General features: G+C 36.8%; 2 protein-coding genes across 4 annotated transcripts in view; one reads left to right on the forward strand and one right to left on the reverse strand.

Annotated features, from left to right (window-relative positions):
- LOC109854409 (amyloid beta A4 precursor protein-binding family B member 1-interacting protein-like) overlaps window positions 1-21460 on the forward strand; it is a 132557-nt gene that overhangs the window by 37441 nt on the left and 73656 nt on the right. For 2 of the 3 annotated variants that reach the window (XM_020427468.1, XM_020427469.1), the window contains one exon: window positions 5568-5696. In XM_020427468.1, coding sequence (XP_020283057.1) covers window positions 5598-5696 — 99 coding nt within the window. In that variant the 5' untranslated portion in view covers window positions 5568-5597. Of the gene's footprint in view, window positions 1-5567; window positions 5697-19458; window positions 20768-21460 lie in introns of those variants that run through there. The other variant, XM_020427466.1, reaches the window with a different exon arrangement.
- LOC109854410 (elongation of very long chain fatty acids protein AAEL008004-like) lies at window positions 192-4352 on the reverse strand. Its single transcript, XM_020427473.1, has 4 exons — window positions 4221-4352; window positions 2205-2476; window positions 1746-2048; window positions 192-1442 (listed from the first exon to the last, which is right to left on the reverse strand). The coding sequence occupies exons 1-4, from the start codon at window positions 4264-4266 to the stop codon at window positions 1248-1250; spliced, it is 816 nt and encodes a 271-aa protein (XP_020283062.1). The 5' UTR covers window positions 4267-4352; the 3' UTR covers window positions 192-1247.

Here is a 21460-nt window from a genome sequence, read left to right on the forward strand (position 1 = left end):
AAAAAAAAAAAAAAAACGTGAAAATACATATATATGTCACAATAATCAATGACGCGTAGCGCGCACCCACAACTTAATTAAAATTATCACATTAAATAAAATTCAAACACATATGGTTCATAGTTTTCATGTTTAATTAAGACAAGTAAATTTTTATATTTATTTTATTTATTTTATTTTATTCGATCAGCCCCATATTTACAACATTGTAAATCCTATAGAGGTAAACCAAGTTACCTGTACATAGGCAGGTTGCTAAATTACAAAATTATGTAGCAGCTAAAAGAAAAAAACACCCAGAAAAAATAACAAATATAAGAGATAAACAGAAAAAGAAAAAATTTTTAAAGAAACTGAACAATATCAGCATTATTATGTACAAGACGAGCTGTCTTTCCACATCTTTCACCACAACTAGGGACCTATTTAGTCATATATTAACCGTATATATTACACGTTAAGAAAAACTCGAAACTTCAGTTAATTTCAGCAGTTTCCAGCCAGCATTTTAATTTCGTTTTAATCGTTACTTTATTGAAATTCAAAACTTTCATATGATTAGGTAGTTATATATAAAGGAATATTTAATATAAAAATTATAATAAAAATTATTTGGTTATATATTAAATGTGAAATTTAACAAATATGCAGAGTGTCGAAAGAATTTTGTCACAGACAAAATATGAAGTTGGAGTAAGTTACATCTGAACAGAAAAAGTCATTTAGCAATTTGCAGTCAAACTTCGCGATATTTATTGAGTTTATTAATTAATGAATGAAAGCCTATGAGCGTGTAAGAAGTTGATGATCTGAATTCTGTAGACATGTATTTTCATTAGTAAAAAAAATAATGTAAATTATGTCTTAGCAACAAGAGGCGAAGCAAACAGCAAGCGCGAACGGCGTGTGACACAGTTTCTTGCAATCAGCTAATGTTCATGCCGATACGACTAAAAATCACACACGCCTACAAGAGTTCGGACCATTGCTTCCTACGGACTCACATTCATTAATTAATAACTCAATACGTATTGCAAATTTTAGCAGCGAAATGGTAAATATTATTTTCTGTTTAGATTGACCCAATTTATCTTCACACTTTGACTGTGTCGGAAGTTTTCAGATACTCTGTATATATACAGTGTCTAATTTGTAGACAGATATTTATGGTATATAAATTTTATTTTAAATACATCCAGCAACTTGTTCAGACACGCTCTGTCTTACCACAATTAGATTAATAAATTTTATTCTTCGTGTTTAGCAGTTTTCTGTTTCTGTTTTTTGCCATATGTCTTTTTATGAAAGTCATAAAATAAGTATAGTAATAGTATTACGTTGAAAAGAAATACGAATGTCATTGGTTTTGATCTTTGTAGTCCTGTGGATTCTGAACTTAGAACAATCTGTAGTCCGTAGCATATCATCGCAATAAACTGCGTCTATAATGTTGTGAACAGAAACTATATTAATAATCACTCACTTATAATGATATATTATACAAATACTTTATATTATCTAGAGGTGTGTGTGTGTTATAATTTCAAAATATATTGTTGTTATGTATAAATTTATCATAGGAACGTTAAAATTAAGTAAATTACAATTCGTTTAAGTGAAACAGTTAGTATCAATATTATGGTGTGTATGAAGGTTAATTGTAAAATATAATGTACAAATTTGTTTATATGATACATGCGTGATGTATACATAATTTACAAACTTGTATATAATGTAGAACTTACCATTTGTATTTTCGTAATATAAGGTTTAATAAAAGATACTTTTTGTTGCATGGCTGTGCTCCATGCTGCAATGAAGTAATATGTGTACATGATAATATGTATAAAACAATTAAGTAAACTTATAAATGTCAATCTGGGTTCCACTATGTACTTGAGGAAAACCCATTCAAAAAAGACATTAGACACATGATGATACACGTGCAAAGTAGAAACTTGGTTCTGTTTTTTCCGTAAAACAAATATACACGTTTCGATATAATCAATTAGTTTTAATATTAATAGCCACCATGAAATAGTTATTAGCTGAAATTAGCACAAATTTGTATTTAAAAAATATTAATTATTACATGTTTAAAGTGAAAAGGAAATATATTAATTGCATTGTTTTTACAGGCAAATATGTGTTACGTTTTTTAGTTCAGCAATATAATTTTATCAATACGTAACATAAAAACATACCTTAAAACTATTTGTACTTATTGGATCATTATTATTAGTACATTTTATACCATATTCAGTAAACCAGCCAGCAGATATGTGACTGTGTACCATCCACGCATTACCAAGAATTTGAAATACGTTATAAAATAATATAAAGGTTCTTAAGTTAAATGGTTGTTGATTCTTCATGTAACTTGGTCCGGCGTAAAGTATAAAATACAAATAAGCAGAAGTTATCATGATTACTGTGAAAGGCGTTTCTACTAACGCCCATTTACGTGTGATCGGAACTACAAATAAAATTGAAGTAGAATATTAAAAACAAACATTTCTATGCGACACTTATTATAACACATTAAGAATTACGGTGTTTACGATCTTACATAGTGGGTGTTTGTGCAATTATAAATATGTTTTAACTTCTCAAAATCGTATAATTTAATATACATCAACATTTTAAGTAAAGTACTTAATTCGAAAATTTAAATAATATGCAAAGTTGCATCACGAATAGATGGTAAATATACAGAATAGGAGAGCCCCCTCCGATTGGCTTCTCGTTCTCATATATTGTAAATTTGACCTTCCGGAATACGTTTCTAAAAGTTTTAGCCGTCGCTCATTGTTTATAAAAAAGTTATGATCAAAAAAAGTTTCATAAATAAATTTTTTTCCCGACAACATGTACATTTTTTGTGTGTTGAAATGTAGGCAGGGGTGGCTGCGCTCCCCCGTAGGTGGAAGGGCTTTGTCCCTCCCCCCTGCTCCTCCCTCGAAAAAAATAGAAAACGACTTCCGATTACTGGTCGCTTCATGTCGATAGTATGTACGTGATTTTTAACGACACTTAATCAGAAATCGTTTTCTATTTTTTTTAGGGGAGAGCAAGGGGGAGGGGCAAAGCCACCCTTGCCTACATGCTTTCAACACACAAAAAATGTACATGTTATCGGGAAAAAAGATTTATTTCTGAAATTTTTTTTGATCATAACTTTTTTATAAACAATGAGCGACGACTAAAACCTTCATATTGTTACTCAGCAAGGTAATCTTAATAATATATGTGAATAATACATATGAACGAGAAGCCGATCGGAGAGGGCTCCCCTATTCTGTATAATTACCATCTTTTTAAAATACATTTATAATTGCACGAACACTTAGCATGTCGGCTTGTATAAACCGTAATTCATAATACAAAAATTTCAATAAACATTTCACTTGTAAATATTAAACATTTTGATATATACAATACATTAAATTGTATAATGAACAAATAGTAAATTAATAAATATTAAGAGACAAGGCAGTGCCTCGCGCTAAGTTTACGCGTAACGAAGTCGCGCTCGAACGTGCCTCTATATACGCGAAATTCAGGTATTCGAGAAGAGATGAAATTTTCACGGAGCAATATTTCAACGTCGAAACCAATCAATTTTATTTTAGTCTCAGTTGTAAATAAAAAACAGGTTGAATTAAGATTTTTACTTTAAATACAATGCGTGTTGTGTGCGTACTTAACGCCTGTTTGCCTTTTTTTTTAAAAGATAAGTTTTTTGAGATATCACACATTTTGTAGTATTATACAAACTTTCTTGATAAAAATGTGTAGCACAAAAAAAGTTTTGTAAGAAAAGCTTTGTGTCAAGTCGCGCTTCTTTCTAACACCAACATTAGTTAAATATCGTTATAGTTAAAAAAAAAGTATTTCAAACTGAATGTCCTGTGTTTTTACAGCGAGTAGTCACTTTACGCTGATTGATTTCAGCGAGTAAAAAATTATGTACATACACTTACATACATTATTTTTTATCAAGACATTGAGCATCGACTACTTTTAAAAATCTTTTTAATCTTTTTCACAACACGCAATAAATAACTAGAATCTTCTGAGAATATATAACTTTAAGAGATATATTTTTTACATAGTATGTGTCAAAAGTAAAAGCATTAGCATTTATATGTATATCAGAAAATTTGAGACCACTATGTATATAAAAGACACATTGACGCAATTAATGCAAAATATTTTACCTGCTAATTCGATCATAAGATAATTGTACACACTAGTAACACTCATTTTATGATTATCTGCTCACAATATACAAATAATTTTCTGAAATAATTTCTATGTGTCTAGAAGTTGAAAGAAAGTATTTACAAATCGAGAGACGGACACGTACTGCCGCCAGTGTTCACAGTTTTCTTTACAGCATGTAAGGAAAAAGCGGTGGAGGGAATGCTCGCAACAGTAGCGAGTTTTAATTGCATAAATTCGCTGCTGTTGTGCGCATCCCTTTACACTGATTGACTTGAACGGATACTCGTTCACGAAAACCAGTATAAAAAGCAAAATTTAAATACGCAGAGGTTATAATTGGTAACATAAAAAAAAGTTGTTATTAATGTCCAATCACATGTGACCGGATCACACGTTACGTGAATTATTTTATATGCAAGACACCAAGCTAATATTTTTAATATTCTTTTTAATACACAACGAATAACTGAAACTTTCTGTGAATATAACTCAGAGAGATATGTTTTTTACAACGTACGTGTCATAATTAAAGTAAAGTTAGTGTTTATATGCATATCAGACATTTTCACAGCACTATGAAATTTATAATAGACACATTACGCAATACGAAAAGAAATAATACGAAATATTTGTCAGCTAGTTCGATCATAAAATAATTGTGGATATTGTCTCAACTCATCTTGAAACACTGCATTCACAATATATATAATGACATATACAAATGTTTGTCTCTCGAGTAATTTTTAATTACCTAGAAGTCACAAGTAGCTTGTTAGGTATTTACAAATCGAGAGACGGACTCGTACTCTTTTTTCACTCCCAACTTAATAACTTTGACTTCGCTTATCTCCAAAACGAAAAGTAGGCTCAATATAAAATTTTTCTGTGATCAATTATTATTATAAGCTATTACTTAACACACTATTTGGTACAAAAATTCAAGGATTCAAAACGGGCGAAATTTTTTCTTTTTGCGGAGTCACTCTTTTCACAGTTTCAATTGTAATTTTTTCGTGCTGTAAAACAGCTTTGAATTTATTTTCACCAGCGTTCGAAACTTTATAAAATTTATTCTAAGTAACTTATGTAAAATTGTTGTTAAATAAACTACAACATATATTGGTAGAAACTTGAAAAGAATAATCATAAATATACAAAAGTTTGAATATTTTAAACGTGAATATTTTATAAAATCAAAATGCGACAGATCTAAGGTTCGCTTTTAGAATACAAAACAAACAAGCAAACAAACAAACAAACGTTTCAGAATTAAAGTTAATAACCTTATAAAATTATTTTTCGAGTAAAATAAATTGAGTGATTTAATTTTTTCTGTGCAGAAAGACTATTGAGCAGACAGTCGATTAATCATGGAACGATACGAAGAGGAAGCCGAAGACAGCGACAACGAAACGGATCCCGAGCAGCTTCTGAACGAGTGGCTAGGCGAGTTGGACAGTCTGACTGTGGTGAGTTTATATTTCACACTTCACTCGGAGTTTTCGTTATGCTGGTATAACACGCTATCGCTAAACAATATGTTAGATCGTGAAAAACTTAGTGAAACAATCGTGACATTCGGATTTAATTGACGTGACTCGAAAACCGATATCTAGTATCTGATGATACATCGTTGGTATTTCGTTCATTAATAATATTAAGTAATTAATATTTAAACAATAAACGGCCCGAAGAAACAAACACAAAAAATATATAATAAGCCAAAGAATCAATGGTCAATGTTGACGGTAGACAGTTGAAATAAATCAGTGATGCAGTGTATTTGGCGGACGATCTTTAATTATAGATCATCTTCAGCAAACAAAATTTGTAATACAAAATTAATTGAATAGAAGAACGGTATAAATATAATGGATAAAATAAATAAGTATATATATACGCACCTAAATTCGACAAGTCAACACGAAACCGTTGAAAATGAGTTGGCAAGCCACTACAGATCAATGTAACCCATAATAAAGACATACATAATAGCAAAGAATAATGTTTATGTATTATGTTTATGTATGAGGTCTGTAATGAAGTAATTAAAATAAATATCACAAAATTCAGGAAGTATATGTAAATTCAATGAAAGACACCGAGCTTTTTGATTCATTTTATTCATCTTTACTCAAGAAACTTTAATAGTCACGTGTTGTTTTTACTTTCTTTTTTTTCTCATTTATTTAATTCTGTTTTCTCGAGCGTTAATCTCGTTTCACTTCTCATACATGAATTATCTTTACTGTAAGACAGTCATACATTGTTCCGTTGTCGGTTGTTTTCGGGGAGTATAGTGACAGTTTCAATACGGTTTTTAATTTTGCTGTTAAAAGTAAGTTTACATTATTTGTTTTAATGATCTGACTTTTATTTTTACTAATTGACTTTTATTCTTCTGACTCGTTGACCAACAGTTTAATACTTTTTATTTCAATTATTTTTTTATAGACCTCCGATACGTAAACATTATTCTTTGTTGTTATGTATGTCTTTATTATGGGTTACATTAACCAGTTGTGGCTTGCCAACTCATTTTCGACGGTTTCGTATTGACTTGTCGAATTTAAGTGCGTACTTATTTATTTTGTCCATTGTATTTATACCGTTCTCCTATTCAATTGATTTTGTATTACAATTTAGTGTGTTTGCTGAAGATGATCTACAATTAAAGATCGAAACGTCCGCCAAACACACTGAATTAAGTAATCAAATAATTATTTCTGGAGTAATATTAATTTGATTAATTAATTAACTAAATAATCAAGTACTCCAGATTAATATTAATTAGTTAGTTAATTAATTGGGCTGCGACATGTGTAATTGAGCAACTCTAGAGAAATTATATAAATGTCGCAGTACACACAGTATAATATTGAATAGACAGCTGACTGTAACTGCCTCTTTCGAATACGCGCTTCTCAATTGGTGTCAATTGGCGCGCGGTCTAAATAATTCGCTAGTATCTAACTCAACATGAGAAGAAGACGCGAGTTTACTTCCTCGAAAGGCCCGCGTGTTTCTCATGTCGCGTTTTAAATGTCTCGGGTCTGAAATTAGTAACGTTATGTTTTCTGAAACAAAGTGCATCTGTGATCTCGTAAAACTTTCCAGTATTATTTATTTATAAATACAGTCAATTGCGATTAGTTTGATTAATAAGTAAATTAAGTTTAAATGATATTTGCTATTTTTATCAAGATATTGTTTTTATCACAATACAATTGAGTATCAATCGACAGATTTGACTAAATGAAACACGTGTACGATGTATTTCGTTCTTTTCGCGTAAGCTTTTCCGAACTTTGGCTTTTTCGAACGTAAAATATAAAAATTTGCCGTTTTTTATTTGTCTTTCCGGTTCTCGCGGTCTTCGCGGTTTGCACAATAGCTACGGCTGAGAGAATTGTAAAATTGTCTGCGCAATTGACGTGTCGGAATGATCGCGACGCGAACTTTGTACAGTAAGTAGATCAACGTTTCCCGCCGTGAGTGCTTTTAGCACTTCCTGCCCGAAGGCTCGTGGCCTGGTCCCCGTCCCCGCGTCTTTGATTTCATTAAATCGCGGATAATCGCGTCCCCCGACGGATCCTCTGTTACAATGTTAGTTGCATTAGCAACTTTCCGGGAGTACGATTACCGCGGGGACAATCCACGGCGCACAATCCGCAAGAACGTTGTTAGCGAGTTCGAAGAAAATTCGTTTTTTTTTTGTCGTTACAGTTTTGTGAGTTAAAAGTTCGCTCTTTTACTTCGCCGAAGTTTCCCGCTGGTGCTTCTTTCGACAGAGCAATAGAAATTTTTAAATTAACGCGCGCAAACTTAGCGACAGGACATTTTCTCCGCAACTATCTGCTGTAACGAGATTTTCCAAAACTCGAGGTAATTTTTACCACGTTTGCGTCGTGTTAATTAATTAATTTTTTTTATCATCTTTTGTACCTATTGAACATCTACTCTGCCTTTTTGAACGAATTTTTCACGTCTCTTTCGAAACGCAACTGGCAATTTTGATACAATCGGATTTCGTATTCTAATAATCGATTATTTTTTCTCGGCAATTTTTAATCCTCCTAAATTGTTTTTAGACTTATCTCAAGAGAGTTTTAATAGTTATTTATATCACTAAGTAACACGTTGAATACCAAATTAATTTTACATAACAATTGCGTCAGAATAAATTGTTACGACGCTCATATAATATCGCCGTTGACCAATGACCTCTCCACGTGCCAGTTGAGCGCCAGTGACTTGCACCGTATTCAACGTGTTAATTAAAATAGGAATTGAATTTTTATTCTCAATTATTCTGACTTTTATTCATTTTATAACGCGTAATATACAATATACAATTTCTTACAGAAATTTGAATTTGGTAACCATCGATCTTGTCAGATCTTTACACAAACCGTGAAATGTACTCGCTTTAGCTGCAACAACTAGTTTGGGAAGGTTAAGAGCTGGTCTTCCGAATAGGATCGTATTTTTTCTCGAGAAAATCCGCGAAGTTTCTCGGTTTTGATAAACCGCGGGATGAGTTTTAATCAAAGCCGCAGCTGATCGCAACGCTCCATCGAGGAGTAAAAGTAAACGCGCAGAAAGTGAAACCGCGACGAGTAACCTTGAACCTTCGCTCCGCGAGTTGGTCGGCGAAATGGACACTCGAGAATCGAGTCTAGCCGGTGAAAGATGGATGAGCCACGTGTTCGAGTGCCGCTCTGATAGTCAAGTGAAGTTAAACGTGCGCGCGTGTTTGATCTTTGCGACGAAGATTCGGCGAATCGATAGTCGAGGCGATCGATGTCGTCGCCCGTCATCACGCGATGTTCGTTTTTTGACATCGACGCCTACTATCTATTGATGTTTCTACCGATAGATTATATTGAAGCGAATCTCCCGTTATTCGCACAATTCCGTCAGCTTTGTGGCGATCACGTGAACGCTTGATGAGTAATCGCGAGCCTTTTATCAATGAGTGACACAAAATTCTGACGAATCTTCCGCTCGCGTATAAAACAAAGATTCACTTCACGAGAAAATCGCGTCTACGACGATGAGCAAGCGATGGTTTTCTCTTCGTCCTGTTGCTTTCTTCTCGTTTCTCCTCGTTTTTATTTCGCGTGCGAGAGAGAAAGAGAGCGAAACAGAACGAGAGAGAGAAAGAGAGCACTTTTGCACTTGCACTTGCAGGTCCGATGCATCGGAGGTCGGTCAAGGCGCTCTGTTGTACAGATCGATAACCTGGCAACGCGGAATGGATAACGTTACGCCGTGGTCGCTGACCCTTACGTAGCTACGGAACATTCGAGAGAGCATTGAAACCGTACGCCGGAAACATATCTTGCGAAATATTAGGTCGTGTCGTTGTATATTGAGCCCCGCGTCTCACGCTGGAAAATGTTTCGTTTGGAAATAATCCTTGCGGTAAAAAATGATGCTGAAACGTCGCAGAAATGTTATTTTCTGAGATCAATGGAATATTCCTGAAAGACCATGTCTGTCACAATACAGATAATGTTCGCTCCGTGTATTTCTTAAATTATATTGGGAGCAGAGTAATTGTGTGGGATGTTAAAATCGACATTAGATCTCAAAAAGCTCTAATTACCAAATCAAACAAAAATTGAATAATAAATAGTTGACGTGTCAAATTATTTTATTGTTATTTTTTTGTTGTGCGAAGTTACGTAGAAAGGGTTGAGTCGGGTCAAAATTAAAAAAAATAAATAAATTTAGAAGCTACAGTTCGCTGTTGAATTTGGTTTTATAAATTCAAGAAGTGAAGAAAAGAAACATTTTCAATTCACGTTTCGAAATTGTATCGAGAAGTTTCGTTTTCTTGCTCTCGTTCCGCAGACTAATTTTTGATTACAATTATGTAATCTTACGGTGCCGATCGTTATCGGGACCACACGTCAATTGGACGATTCGAAACACGCGCCGTGAAGAATGATTCGCTTGTCTCGAACGTATCGTAATGCGAATATCGAGGTGTATCGATTTTGCACAATCACATCTCGCTTTCGAAGTGCGCAGTGTCGCGTGTAAAATTATTCGGCCTTGCTAAAATGCATTTACTAGAATATTGCAGAGGACGTAATTGTGTCATCTTGCGCTTATCACGAATGCGCGCAATGCGAATCGTTTCCTGCGCGTATAAGGTAACATTTTCCGCGAAATAAACGATCGAATGTTGTGTGTAAAGAGACTTTAATACTTTTGTTTTATTTTTTGCATTACGTTGACAGTAATTCAAAAGCGCATCTAAAAGACATTTAATTGTTTAACGGACATAAGTAAATGTCGTTAATTATTACGTGAGTTTCATGCCTCGTCTATGGTTCGGTTACAATTTTATATTTAAACAAAAGTATTTAAAGATTTCCATACGCACAGGATTTTTAAAACAAAATTGCACAATTTGATCGTGCGCTCACACATTTTGGATTGTTGCAATCGTGTATCACGTCATCTAGTTTTCGCCGAGAAAAACTCGGTTTTATCTGCTCTGCAATATCTTTGCTGCATATGTTACCGACAACAGGAGGTTTCTCGCCTCGATACTGGTAATGCAGGTTGCAGCCTTAACGTTTCTGTTCCCTCGATGTTTCCGCGCTCGGAACACACGTGGAGCTGATATCTCACAATCAGAGAAAAAGAGAGTGAGAAATGTGTGGCAAGTCGCCTCCTTGTGTGGCAATTAACACTTTCATTTTCAAATAGAATGTGAGAGATCGTAAGACAAAAAGTCTCTAGTTTTTATTAAAACAAAATGACACACATTTTGTGACTTAAAATGTATAACAATAGAAAAAAATACAATCGGCGACGTTGTGAGATTAACGGATGTGAAGCGCGCACACTTTTCAGGTGAGAAAGATACGATTTTCTTTTGCGGAGAGCTCGCGAGATTATTTTTTCTTTATTTTATCGTTTGATCAACGAGGCTTCAACAATTCCGTGAAAAGCGATTCCGTTCGTTTGTAATTATCGAGTTTGCGATATGATAAGCTCCACGTCCCATTGCACAGACTTGATAACGCTTAAAGAGGCTAAATCGTTCATTATATCATTTGATCGTTCGCATAATAAGGACAAATCAGAGCGAACAGCGAGAGCCGCTTGCGCGCTCGTGGCGAAATAGACAAATGGTTAAGAGCTTCCGGTGGCTATTAACATGCGGGCCTCGTAGTATCCGCATCCGCGCCGGGAGAGTTCATGGCATCCTTAATCGCTACCGGGGACCAATGGAGGCCTTTGTTCCGCAATATTGCTATATCCGGTGCTCGCTGCTTCGTCATCGGGTGGATCGAAAAACATTTTAGAAACCTCGGAGCGTATTATTGTTTCTCGTCGAAAATATCTGCCCGTTAAAATGAGATGTACAGATAAAAGAGTTTTGCTCTTCTCACTCCGACAAAACTTTCGATTTAAACCGCTGATTTGAAGAAAAAAAAACAACTGAGGATTTAATTAACGGATTGTGTTAATCCCGAATATTTTTCACGCGTTATACAATATAAAACGTCCTCGTACGAGGATTACCGACGATTTCAAATCGTGCGGATCCGTCAGTGCCTGACCCTTGGCCGCAATCATGTGTATCTTTCGGGAAATGGCCTGAAACGCGTGAAAGAAGAGAAAATCAGGTAGCCTCTTGATCCCTCGTGCTCCTCGGCTCTTTTCCATCTATGCACGAAGAACGCGCGTGCGGATTTGAATAATATTCTTCTTCGGTGTAAATTCAAATGGCGTTTAGGTGACGTCGTTGACGAACTACTATCCTAGTCGCGAGACGATGAGTTCGAAAGAACGTTCTCGATTTCAATTCTATTCAGCCGGCGTCCTCTTTTTATTATTGAATAAACCGTATATCGTGAATTTATTTATACTACTCTGAATTTTGATGTTCTCGGTTTTTGTTTTTTTTTGTATAATACAATAAAACTAAGCCATTCGATCGACTAGTTTGCCTTAACGCACAGTGCTCGCTTTTCTTCTTCTTGATATATTCAGGAAACTAGTTCGCCAGCTCGTGCTTTTCAGACAGCCTGAAGAGAGCGGAAAATATAAGAGAATCGATCAGGTAGCAGCTCAACTGCACGTGCCTAAGGGCAGCTGTGTGCAGTTTAGTCCCGACCTTTTCTTTTCTTTTTTTTTTTTTTTTTTCACTCGCCCACCCTTGCGCCATCGCATGCGCCGCGTAAAGCGATCCTCATTTCCGCGTCTCCTCCGGGGCTTCTGTTTTCGTCGGTTTCTCTCTCGGGGTCAGACGAACCGTTATCAACGTGCTCGTCAGCCGCAAAATAAGAAGAGGCAGGTTCTGAGAAAACCGCGGAAATAAATCGCTTGTGCTCACATATCGCAAGATCTGCGTATGAAATGCGCGTGATAAGCGGTAAAGAAAATATCGCCGCGTCTATTTGAAAATTCTAATTAAACAATCTACACAAAGTATAGTAAATAAAATTAGTAGTTTTTAGATTATGTTAGAAATGTAAAATTTAAAAGAAACATAACAAACTTTGATATAGAAAAAAGTGTCTTCAATATTTTATTTTTAAATTATTTTAAATATTAAAACTATATATACATATGAGAAACATAGAATTAATAATTGATCGTGTTTTATTGCACACACAACCAACATTCAGTAAAAAATGTAACAAATACGGAATCGAAAAATAATATCGAGGAAATAAACTCGAATTTTTCTAAATCTCCTTTTCTCTGGATGGCGAGGGGCGAGCGATGGAAATATAAAAATCCTGCGATGGATTCAGCCACACGCGTCCTGTGTGCTTGCCATCTGTTGCGCTAGTCTCTAATCTCGTCAGATAAATCTTGATGCGCGACGTAAGATATTATTTTCTGCACGAATAAATTTCACTACTGTACCACGTGGCTCGCTTGATATTATTTTTCTCTCTGAATCCGCTAGTTTGGTGCAGGCAAATAACTTCAGAAAAAAATATATTTGCACAATATTATATTATACAATTACAAGAATATCATTGGAAAAAAAAGTAAGTACTTTAATTTATTATTTTAAAATATTATTACGCGATGTATATTTAACATTCTATTATTATTAATTATGTAAAAATATAAGCAAGCATTTCCTTGACATAAAATGTAGTTTAAAACAGGAAAACAAATAAAAGAAAAAGAGAAAAAGAAAAAATGACTATCGAAGTATTTCTTTATGTGAGAATTAATTTTCTAAGTGTTACAAAATCCATCTAAACGATTAATTTCTTGGCCAAGAAGAGTTACGATAAGAGATGCACGTCGGGGTCTGGCGTGTCTTTCAGCCTCGCGCTCTCAACACCTCGGAACAGCTTCGTATCCTAACATGTATATATATATATGTATATATACATCGTCTTGTGGGTTGCAGCTGCCTCGTAGTGGCAGCACGTGTTCCTCTTCTCTGGGCAGGTGGTTGGCGTCGTTAAGCAATCGCCTCCCCTTCGACGAGGACCGAGATTTGAACGGCATATAGCCCGTCGGCGAGTGAGCGGAGAAGACCGCAAGGAGCAAGAAAGAAAGGAAGAAAAAAAAAGCGAGGAAAAGAAGGACAGGCTCCGCAGGCACGAGGCTCGTGGTGCTAAAAAATATAAGCAGAATATCGCTAGGGATTACTTGGTCTTTTATGAAAACATTTAGAGAGTGAGAGAGTCAGTAATATCGCGAATATTCTTCGCAAATGTGATCTTTTATTTGAAGATAAAAATCACATCTGAAAAATATTCACTCCGTCAAGTCCGACGAAATTATGACGTTGAAAGTTTTTTTTCTTTTTTTTTTTTTGAAGGGAAACTTTTGTTACATGTATATATCGAACTCTACGGTTTATTAGCACATCTGTAATTAGTTTGGATCTTTTTTCAGCATTTCTTCAAAACTCATTAAAAAATTAAATGATGTAAAACTGTCTTTGTTAATTAAATGAGCGACAGCACATATATTAGTAGACACTTGAAAGAAGACGCCAGAATTTTTGTAAAATTTTCTTAATATCATAAAATCAAACAAATTGCGTCACAGTTCGCTTTTAGGGTGCCAAAAAAGAAAAAAGAAATTCGATTCAGGATCAGGGTTGATATGCTTTTTTAATCAAGAGATACTCGAGATGTTTCTGGAGCACATTATTCATTATCCTGAGGCCAATCGCGCAACGAATAACCTCCGCATGACGTCGCTAAGCAGCGAATCACGAAAAAGAGAACAGAACGAGAGGATAAACGCGGCCAAGCAAGGATGCAATGATGAAGGTGTCCGTTCGGGTATCTGCCAGAAGAGGACACGAATCAAGCAAAGAAAAAAAGAAGGACGAAACGAGTGGCAGGTGATGGCGAAGCCGAGGTGCGCTGCTGATATACGCGCGCGCGCGAGCGTCGTGACCGGTTCCCCGGATCGCTACGCGGTTTACTGCCGCTTAATAAGCCGTAATAAGAAGGACCGTCGGCTCGTTTCGCGCAATATTCTTGTGCGCGATAAAGTTTTGCAAAAGCGCAGCGCGCACGACCGTGATACATACGAATTGCGCGCGATCACCGCACAGATCTGCGGCACGATCGGGCAGGTGGTCAACTCCTCCGGACTTTGCAGCTTCCTGCGGAGGATCCGAAGGTCACGTCGAGTAATCGTGCGCACGGCACTGTTTTGCGCTTCGAGATCGGATTTTTATCTCGCGACTCAGACAAAGAGAGCTAAGAAGTTTTAATCGCGTATTTTTGTTAATTATCATAGACAATTCGCGTTGTGTTTTCAATATTATATTAACCTTGAACCTGAATTTTTTATAGGGTTTTTATCGAATATCACAAATAAAAAAAAAAGTTAATACAATTACACATTAATTCTGCAACGAACATTTTCTCGATGAAGCGCAATCAAAGGAAGAATATTACGCGTTTATTGTCCTTTGACAATAAGATTAAAAATTCACTAAACAAAAAAGAATGCACTTTGTCATTAAACAGTTTTTGTTTTTAATCTTTGCGCGAATTTAATAACCTCGGCGCGCGATTGCAAGATTAAATCGTTCCGTGTTACTTTTTTTATTTTTTGGTCTTATCCTTCGTCTGCTTGTTAACCGATGTTCGATATTATTTCACGAGCGTTTAAGTGTAACGTAGACAAGATCGCAACAAGAAGGAAGACACGATAAGTTTTAATTTTAAATGCTTAGCGTGGCGAGCACACGCGTTATCGACGACTCGATCGAGCCTGACAATGCTACTGCATTCACGTGGGGACGAATCACTCCCCCGCAGTCAGACCGCCCTTCGAATATAAAAGGGCAAGCGAGTGAGCTGACGGACCCCGGGCGCGCAGGGCAAACGAAGTTTTCCGCTTTTCCTCGTTTCCGTCTGTCTTTCTTCTTCTTCTTCTTTCTTCGCTAAATCAGATGCATCCTCGCCTCTTACCTCTCTTGTAGCGGAGCGCAACAGTTGGCGAGGAGGAAACATCTGTCGGTCGCGGCGCATGCGTATACTTCAGGTAAAAAACTTGCATCCAGGGATTCTCAAATTTTTGGAAGCGGAGACGCGCGTGGCTCGCGAATTTCGAATCGTGTAAGAATTAAAGTCAATGTTTTTGGTAATGAGAAAGAAAAACGGTGAGATATAAAACACAAATTAGAAATATTAAGTAAAATAATAAAATTAAAACGAATGAAATGGCCAAATGGAGTCAACGCTGGACTATGCGTGCGCAAATATTTAATAAATTTATTAATAAATATTTGCGCACATACATCAGTTCTGGTTCTATTTGGCTTCTCTTGTTCATTTTAATTTTATCTTTAACTTTGTAGAGCCTTCTCGCTAGATTTTATATTATGTTTGTCACAAAATATTATTTTTTAAAATTACAATTTTAATTGAAAAATATACACGGTCTAATAACACGCACAGTTTTTCTAATATTTTAAATCAACTCTTAGTCAAAGTGATATATAGATTACGAGAACGTAAAATTTCACGCACGCTATAAATGTATTAAAGATAAAAAAACTGGTATATACGTCTTACAAACAATATAATACACATGATGTACATATGACAGATGTCAAAAATAACGCATGAAAATCAAACTTGAAAAATAAAAGAAGAAGGGGAAAATGGAAAACTACCATGTAACTAAAATTATGTGACAGGGAAAAGAGTAAAAAAGAGAATATTATATATATATATATATATATATATATATGTACCATAATTGCGTGACCAAAGTCAGTGACCCCGCCAAGGTCGCGCGGCCGAGGTCAGTGACCCCGCCAAGGTCACGCGACCGAGGTCAGTGACTTTACTGTAGTATGTATATAATACATATAATACAAGGTATAATATTATAAATATAATAAATTATATGTATAATATATAGTATTTAATGTTATATATAATAGAAATTACAGTCACGTTACTTTATAATCACGTTTTTAATTTTCTCCACGTATACAACGAACTGTCTCTTTCCTGTCATTATTTACTTTCTCGATCTTATCGATTCGATTTGACTCGACTCGACTTGATCAACCAACCAATCGGCAACGCGGGAAAGAGGCAACAATAGATGTATTCGATATCAAAACGCGCACTTCGCGGTCCAAATGGATTTTTTTTTATATAGAATTAAAAAAATATATCAAAGCCGTCAAAAGTAGGAAAATCTACAGATAGTTTTTTTTGTGATCACTCACTTCGTATTGTCGATTTCGATCTACTTGAAACAGTTGCGCAGTGTTACGTGTACCGTTGAAGTGAAATTCTCGGTCATTTACGTGCACATCTCTCTTTACGCGTGCAATTTGCGGACACTTTTGTGTTTCGCTCGGATGTTTCTTCCTGTTTTTCAACATCTGTAAGACGAGTATGCTGAAAAATTTGCTTGACAAGTGATACCAATTGAGAAAGTGCCGGGCTATCTCTCTCTCTTTCTCTCTCACGGTGCGTCCATTTATTTAGCCATCTTGAGGATCTCGCATGACTCACGTCGAAATTACACGTCCATTTTGCGAGCAAAGGGTGGCCACGAAACACCCTTCATTATACACACGGACGGTATAGCGCGTATATAAATCGCACGGTCTCTCGTATCGTATTCTAATGTAAATACACCGCTTGCTTAAATTTTCTCTGTTAGTCATAAGCACGGCACTCGACTTCATGTTAAATTTTTCAATGAGATTTTGTCGAAGTCGCAAAATCTTGGTTGAATAAATTTTAAACTTTAATTCCAAATCGGTTTTTTGTCAACCTAAACCGTGACTTTAAAGTATTTAAAAAATTTTGACAAAAATTCTCCGGCACTTTTTTTCCAGTGTCTGTTAGTATGTCCTTGTTGTTTGTTGAAAAAACAGTTTTATATTAACTTATCTTCAATGATTTTTGAAGTGAGTTTTGCTGGACGAAAAAGATCTAAAAAAAAAAAGGTTTAGAAAAATGGGATTTTAGCGCGGCATATTGTGTAGTTTTTGATAGCCGATTTTCGAAACTCAACCAAGACTTTACGTCCTAATTGGAACGATCAGTGTTTCATGTTTTTTTTTTTTTGAGCACACACACGCGCGTTTTTCCGTCACAGATGCGTACACATATATCAGTGCCATAAGGCAAGACATCAGCGGGACGGTCAATCATCGCTCGATTTCCGCAGGAAGCGTTCTCGAAACTGCGTGATCAAACGCAGAAACCAAGAGATGACACGTTTTCGCCGCAAGGAGAAACGACTTAGGCCGCGCAAACCGCAGCATTCGCACATGTGTGAAAAGGACCTTCCTCAAACGTAGAATTACTTCTCTGACTGAACTTCTGCAAACTTACATAAGTAGACGGGTGCACTTATTTCTTCCTTTGAATCCGCGGTTAGTCCTTGGCACTCTAATCAGCCAACAGATTTTTTTCGTTTTTTTTTTTCGCAACGCCGTATCCTCGCGGTCTTCCCGCGGACGGTTGCAAATCGGATACTGACGTAACCACAATTTCTCGCTTTTTAACGAGCAAGTTTTCAATAGCAATCGCGCTTTTGTTGCGTGTATAATATTTATTAGGTTTTTTATAGTATACAATTTTCTAACTTTTGGATATCAAATAAAATTAAAAGTCAGCCAGAATAAGCAAATATAATAAAAATAAATTAAGTAAAATTTGATATTTGTTTCCACAATGCTAACAACAAAGTGTATTTGCTTGTTTCGATTGTCTCTATAATTTTATTAATGATCAAAAAATCAACAAAATATTCTTAATATTTTTTTTCATATAAATTGTTTTTATAATCTGTTTTATTCCCGAAAGGTCTGAAATAATTTTTATTTTGATTCCGAGAGACTATATTGGTCGCACAAAATTACGCGGTTCTCGGTAGAGCGGGCAGATGCATCGATAGGTATCAAGTTTCCTTCAGCTGGCCCGTCTCGCTCTGTTAAACTTGAGCGTCAAGGTCCCTTCGGGCTTATTCCGGGGGCAGAACTTCCGATTTGGAAATTCGAGAAGTACCGAAATGATCTCCCCAATGGAGAGTTCGCGTGCTTTTATCCCTCTTGCCGTGTAAAGAGTCCTTCAAGCTTCACTTATTTGCAGGCGCGAAACACTCTCGAGAGAACGTTATGCAACGAGAAATCCTTCGCGAGTAATAGAATACCCTGTTGATCCTCCGGTACTCGAGATTAGTCGTGCGGAAGTTTCTTCTCGCAAAGAAACAAACAACCAATAGAATGCAAAAAATGTCTAGAGTTTTTTTTCAAATATTTTGTAAGTTTTGTTTAAAAAAAAATAGTTTAGAGATATTTCTATTATCTCTCTCTTCCTCTCTCTCACATTTCTCTCAAAAAAAATTGAAAGATGCAATAAAATAAGAAATATAAAATTCATTACCTGCTTTTATTGCATTTCCAACACTCTTTGCGAAGATAGTAGTGAGATATAAAATCTTTCAGTGCATTGTATCGAATAATATCCGCAAGATAAGAGAAAGAAAAAAGAAATCGATATATCAACGATAAAATATCTCACTGGACAAAAGATTGCGCGTTGCGCGCCAAGTGTAAAACTGCAGAAAAGGATTTTGAGAGACACTGCGTATCTGTGCCGAGCGCCACGCGACCAGGTCGTCCGGTCGGGCCGGGTGCCGGGTGTTGTTGAAATCAACGTGGTGGGGTTCCTTCGACGTGCCCGCGATCGGAGCCTTATGCCTTCAGTCGACTCTCGGCTCTCACTGCGACTCGCTCGAGCCGGCTGAGATTCCGTTAATTGAGCATCGAGCAGTCCCAAAAACGCGCGTCTAGACGGGGCCCAGGTGCTTGACTACTCGCGAGAGCGGGGGATAAACAGATCAGCAGCGGCATCAAACGCGAAAACAACCGTCGTTTTGCAATTCTCCGCGCTCGGCAATTAACTGCGTCACGTGGGGGACACCTGATTACACCACCTCTGTGGAAGATAAAATTGCACCGAGGAGGCTTTATCTCGCGTGAGGAAGTGAAGGGGACCGAAACGAGTAGTGGGGCAGGAAGTTATCCTGCCGCGTGAGTCCTCGAGCGCAGTGCGATCGAGACTAGGCGCGAGTCGACAACCTTTGCCGCGAATCGATAGTCCGCAAGTCTACACACACACACACACACACACACACCGGTCGATCACCTCGATCAATCTCACCGAGTGCATCACGTGTCGTGCGGTTAATTAGCACGCGGGTGGCTGATCGGAAACTACAGAGAGAGAGAGAGAGAGAGGACTGTTCTCGAGATGCTGAGAGCCGAGTGAGACAGAAACCGAAACGAGAAACAGTGCACGAATCGAAGCAAAGGTGGAGAGGGGACCGGCCGATTAACTGGATTCGCAGGGGGTGCGGTCGGAGCCGCCGAGGGAGTTTAAATAGATGCAGGAATCTGCGGACGGCGCCGTGGAGAGAGAAATTATCAGATACCTACCTACGCTCGAAAGGACGCTCGCCCGATCGTGCCCGAAGGGTGTTTTTTGATCAAACAGATGGTGCTCGTGAATAAATTCAACGAGAGGAAAGGATAAAGTCCCGCGTTTTGAAAGATCTTTGCGGAAGAAAAAAAAAAGAAACATTGACGGTTAGAAAATTGTCGAAGCCAATATTCACGAACTCTGTTGGAAAATCAAGTGACTGTTTACACGCGCCGGAGAAATCGAAAAAAAAAAAAAAATAGACATTGATTAACAAGCGAGATATCTGGTTGCGCGTTGCGGTGTACATTTCTTTGAGACATCGCGATCAGAGAAGTGGTCTGGAAGCCGAACGTTAATTCGAACGTTTGAATGACACTGGCAGCTTCTAACAAGGTTTCGGAAGCTTAATCGGGAACGACATCGCGAACATGTTGTGCGGCACGTTCAAAAAACAGAGGAGACATCCGGGGGACGAGTATCGGTTGGTTAGATCAAACACCATGACCAGAATAGTGTCGGGAGCGCGAGACGCCAATCTGGTGTCCGTTCGGAGAACGAAGTCCACGAGGGTCGCCGCTCGACCGTCGCTGATCAAGGACCTGCTGCATATGGTAAGCATAGAGAACACACGTATAAAAGACCGCGGACGATAAAAATGTCGAGGATCGCCCGTCGCATGGAAATTAAGCTACACTTCCGATAGAACATTTCCGATCGGCTCAAAGGTTTTACAAGAATTTTAAGAGGAATAGAATATTTTTTTTTATTATACGTACGCGCACACGTGGGAAACACAAAAACGATAACTTACGAAATTAATTTCGCGAAAAAAATTAATTAATAGAAATAACATCGAAGATAAAAAAAAACAATTGCAAGGTTAATTTCGTAAAGAAATAAATCAAGAGAAATAATATAATTGATAAAAGAAGAATTTAGGAACGAGTTTGTGTGCGCGTTAAAAATTTGGATTTTACAAATCGAACACAACAAAACTTAAATATTTGCAAAAAAAAATTTATTTCACTGTACGTATCTTTTGTCGTTATCGTATTGATGAGTGTGTATGTATTTTATGTTTTTGCGCTCTATTGTTAGGTAATATATTTTTGTTCGCGAATATATCGCGCGCGGGGCAAATATGCGCGTTATTCTTAAGCTAAGAACGCATCGCGTAGGCCAGATTGATCCTCAAAGGATTCGGACCGTCCCCCGAATCTACATACATGAATACGAATGCGTCACGCCGTTTGCATATGTATGCAAGCCCCGCGTATGCGTGCTCGTTTCTCTGTACAATTTAC

Source organism: Pseudomyrmex gracilis, unplaced genomic scaffold (genome assembly GCF_002006095.1).
Source record: "Pseudomyrmex gracilis isolate BER0280 unplaced genomic scaffold, ASM200609v1 scaffold_64, whole genome shotgun sequence".
Lineage (NCBI taxonomy): Eukaryota > Metazoa > Arthropoda > Insecta > Hymenoptera > Formicidae > Pseudomyrmex > Pseudomyrmex gracilis.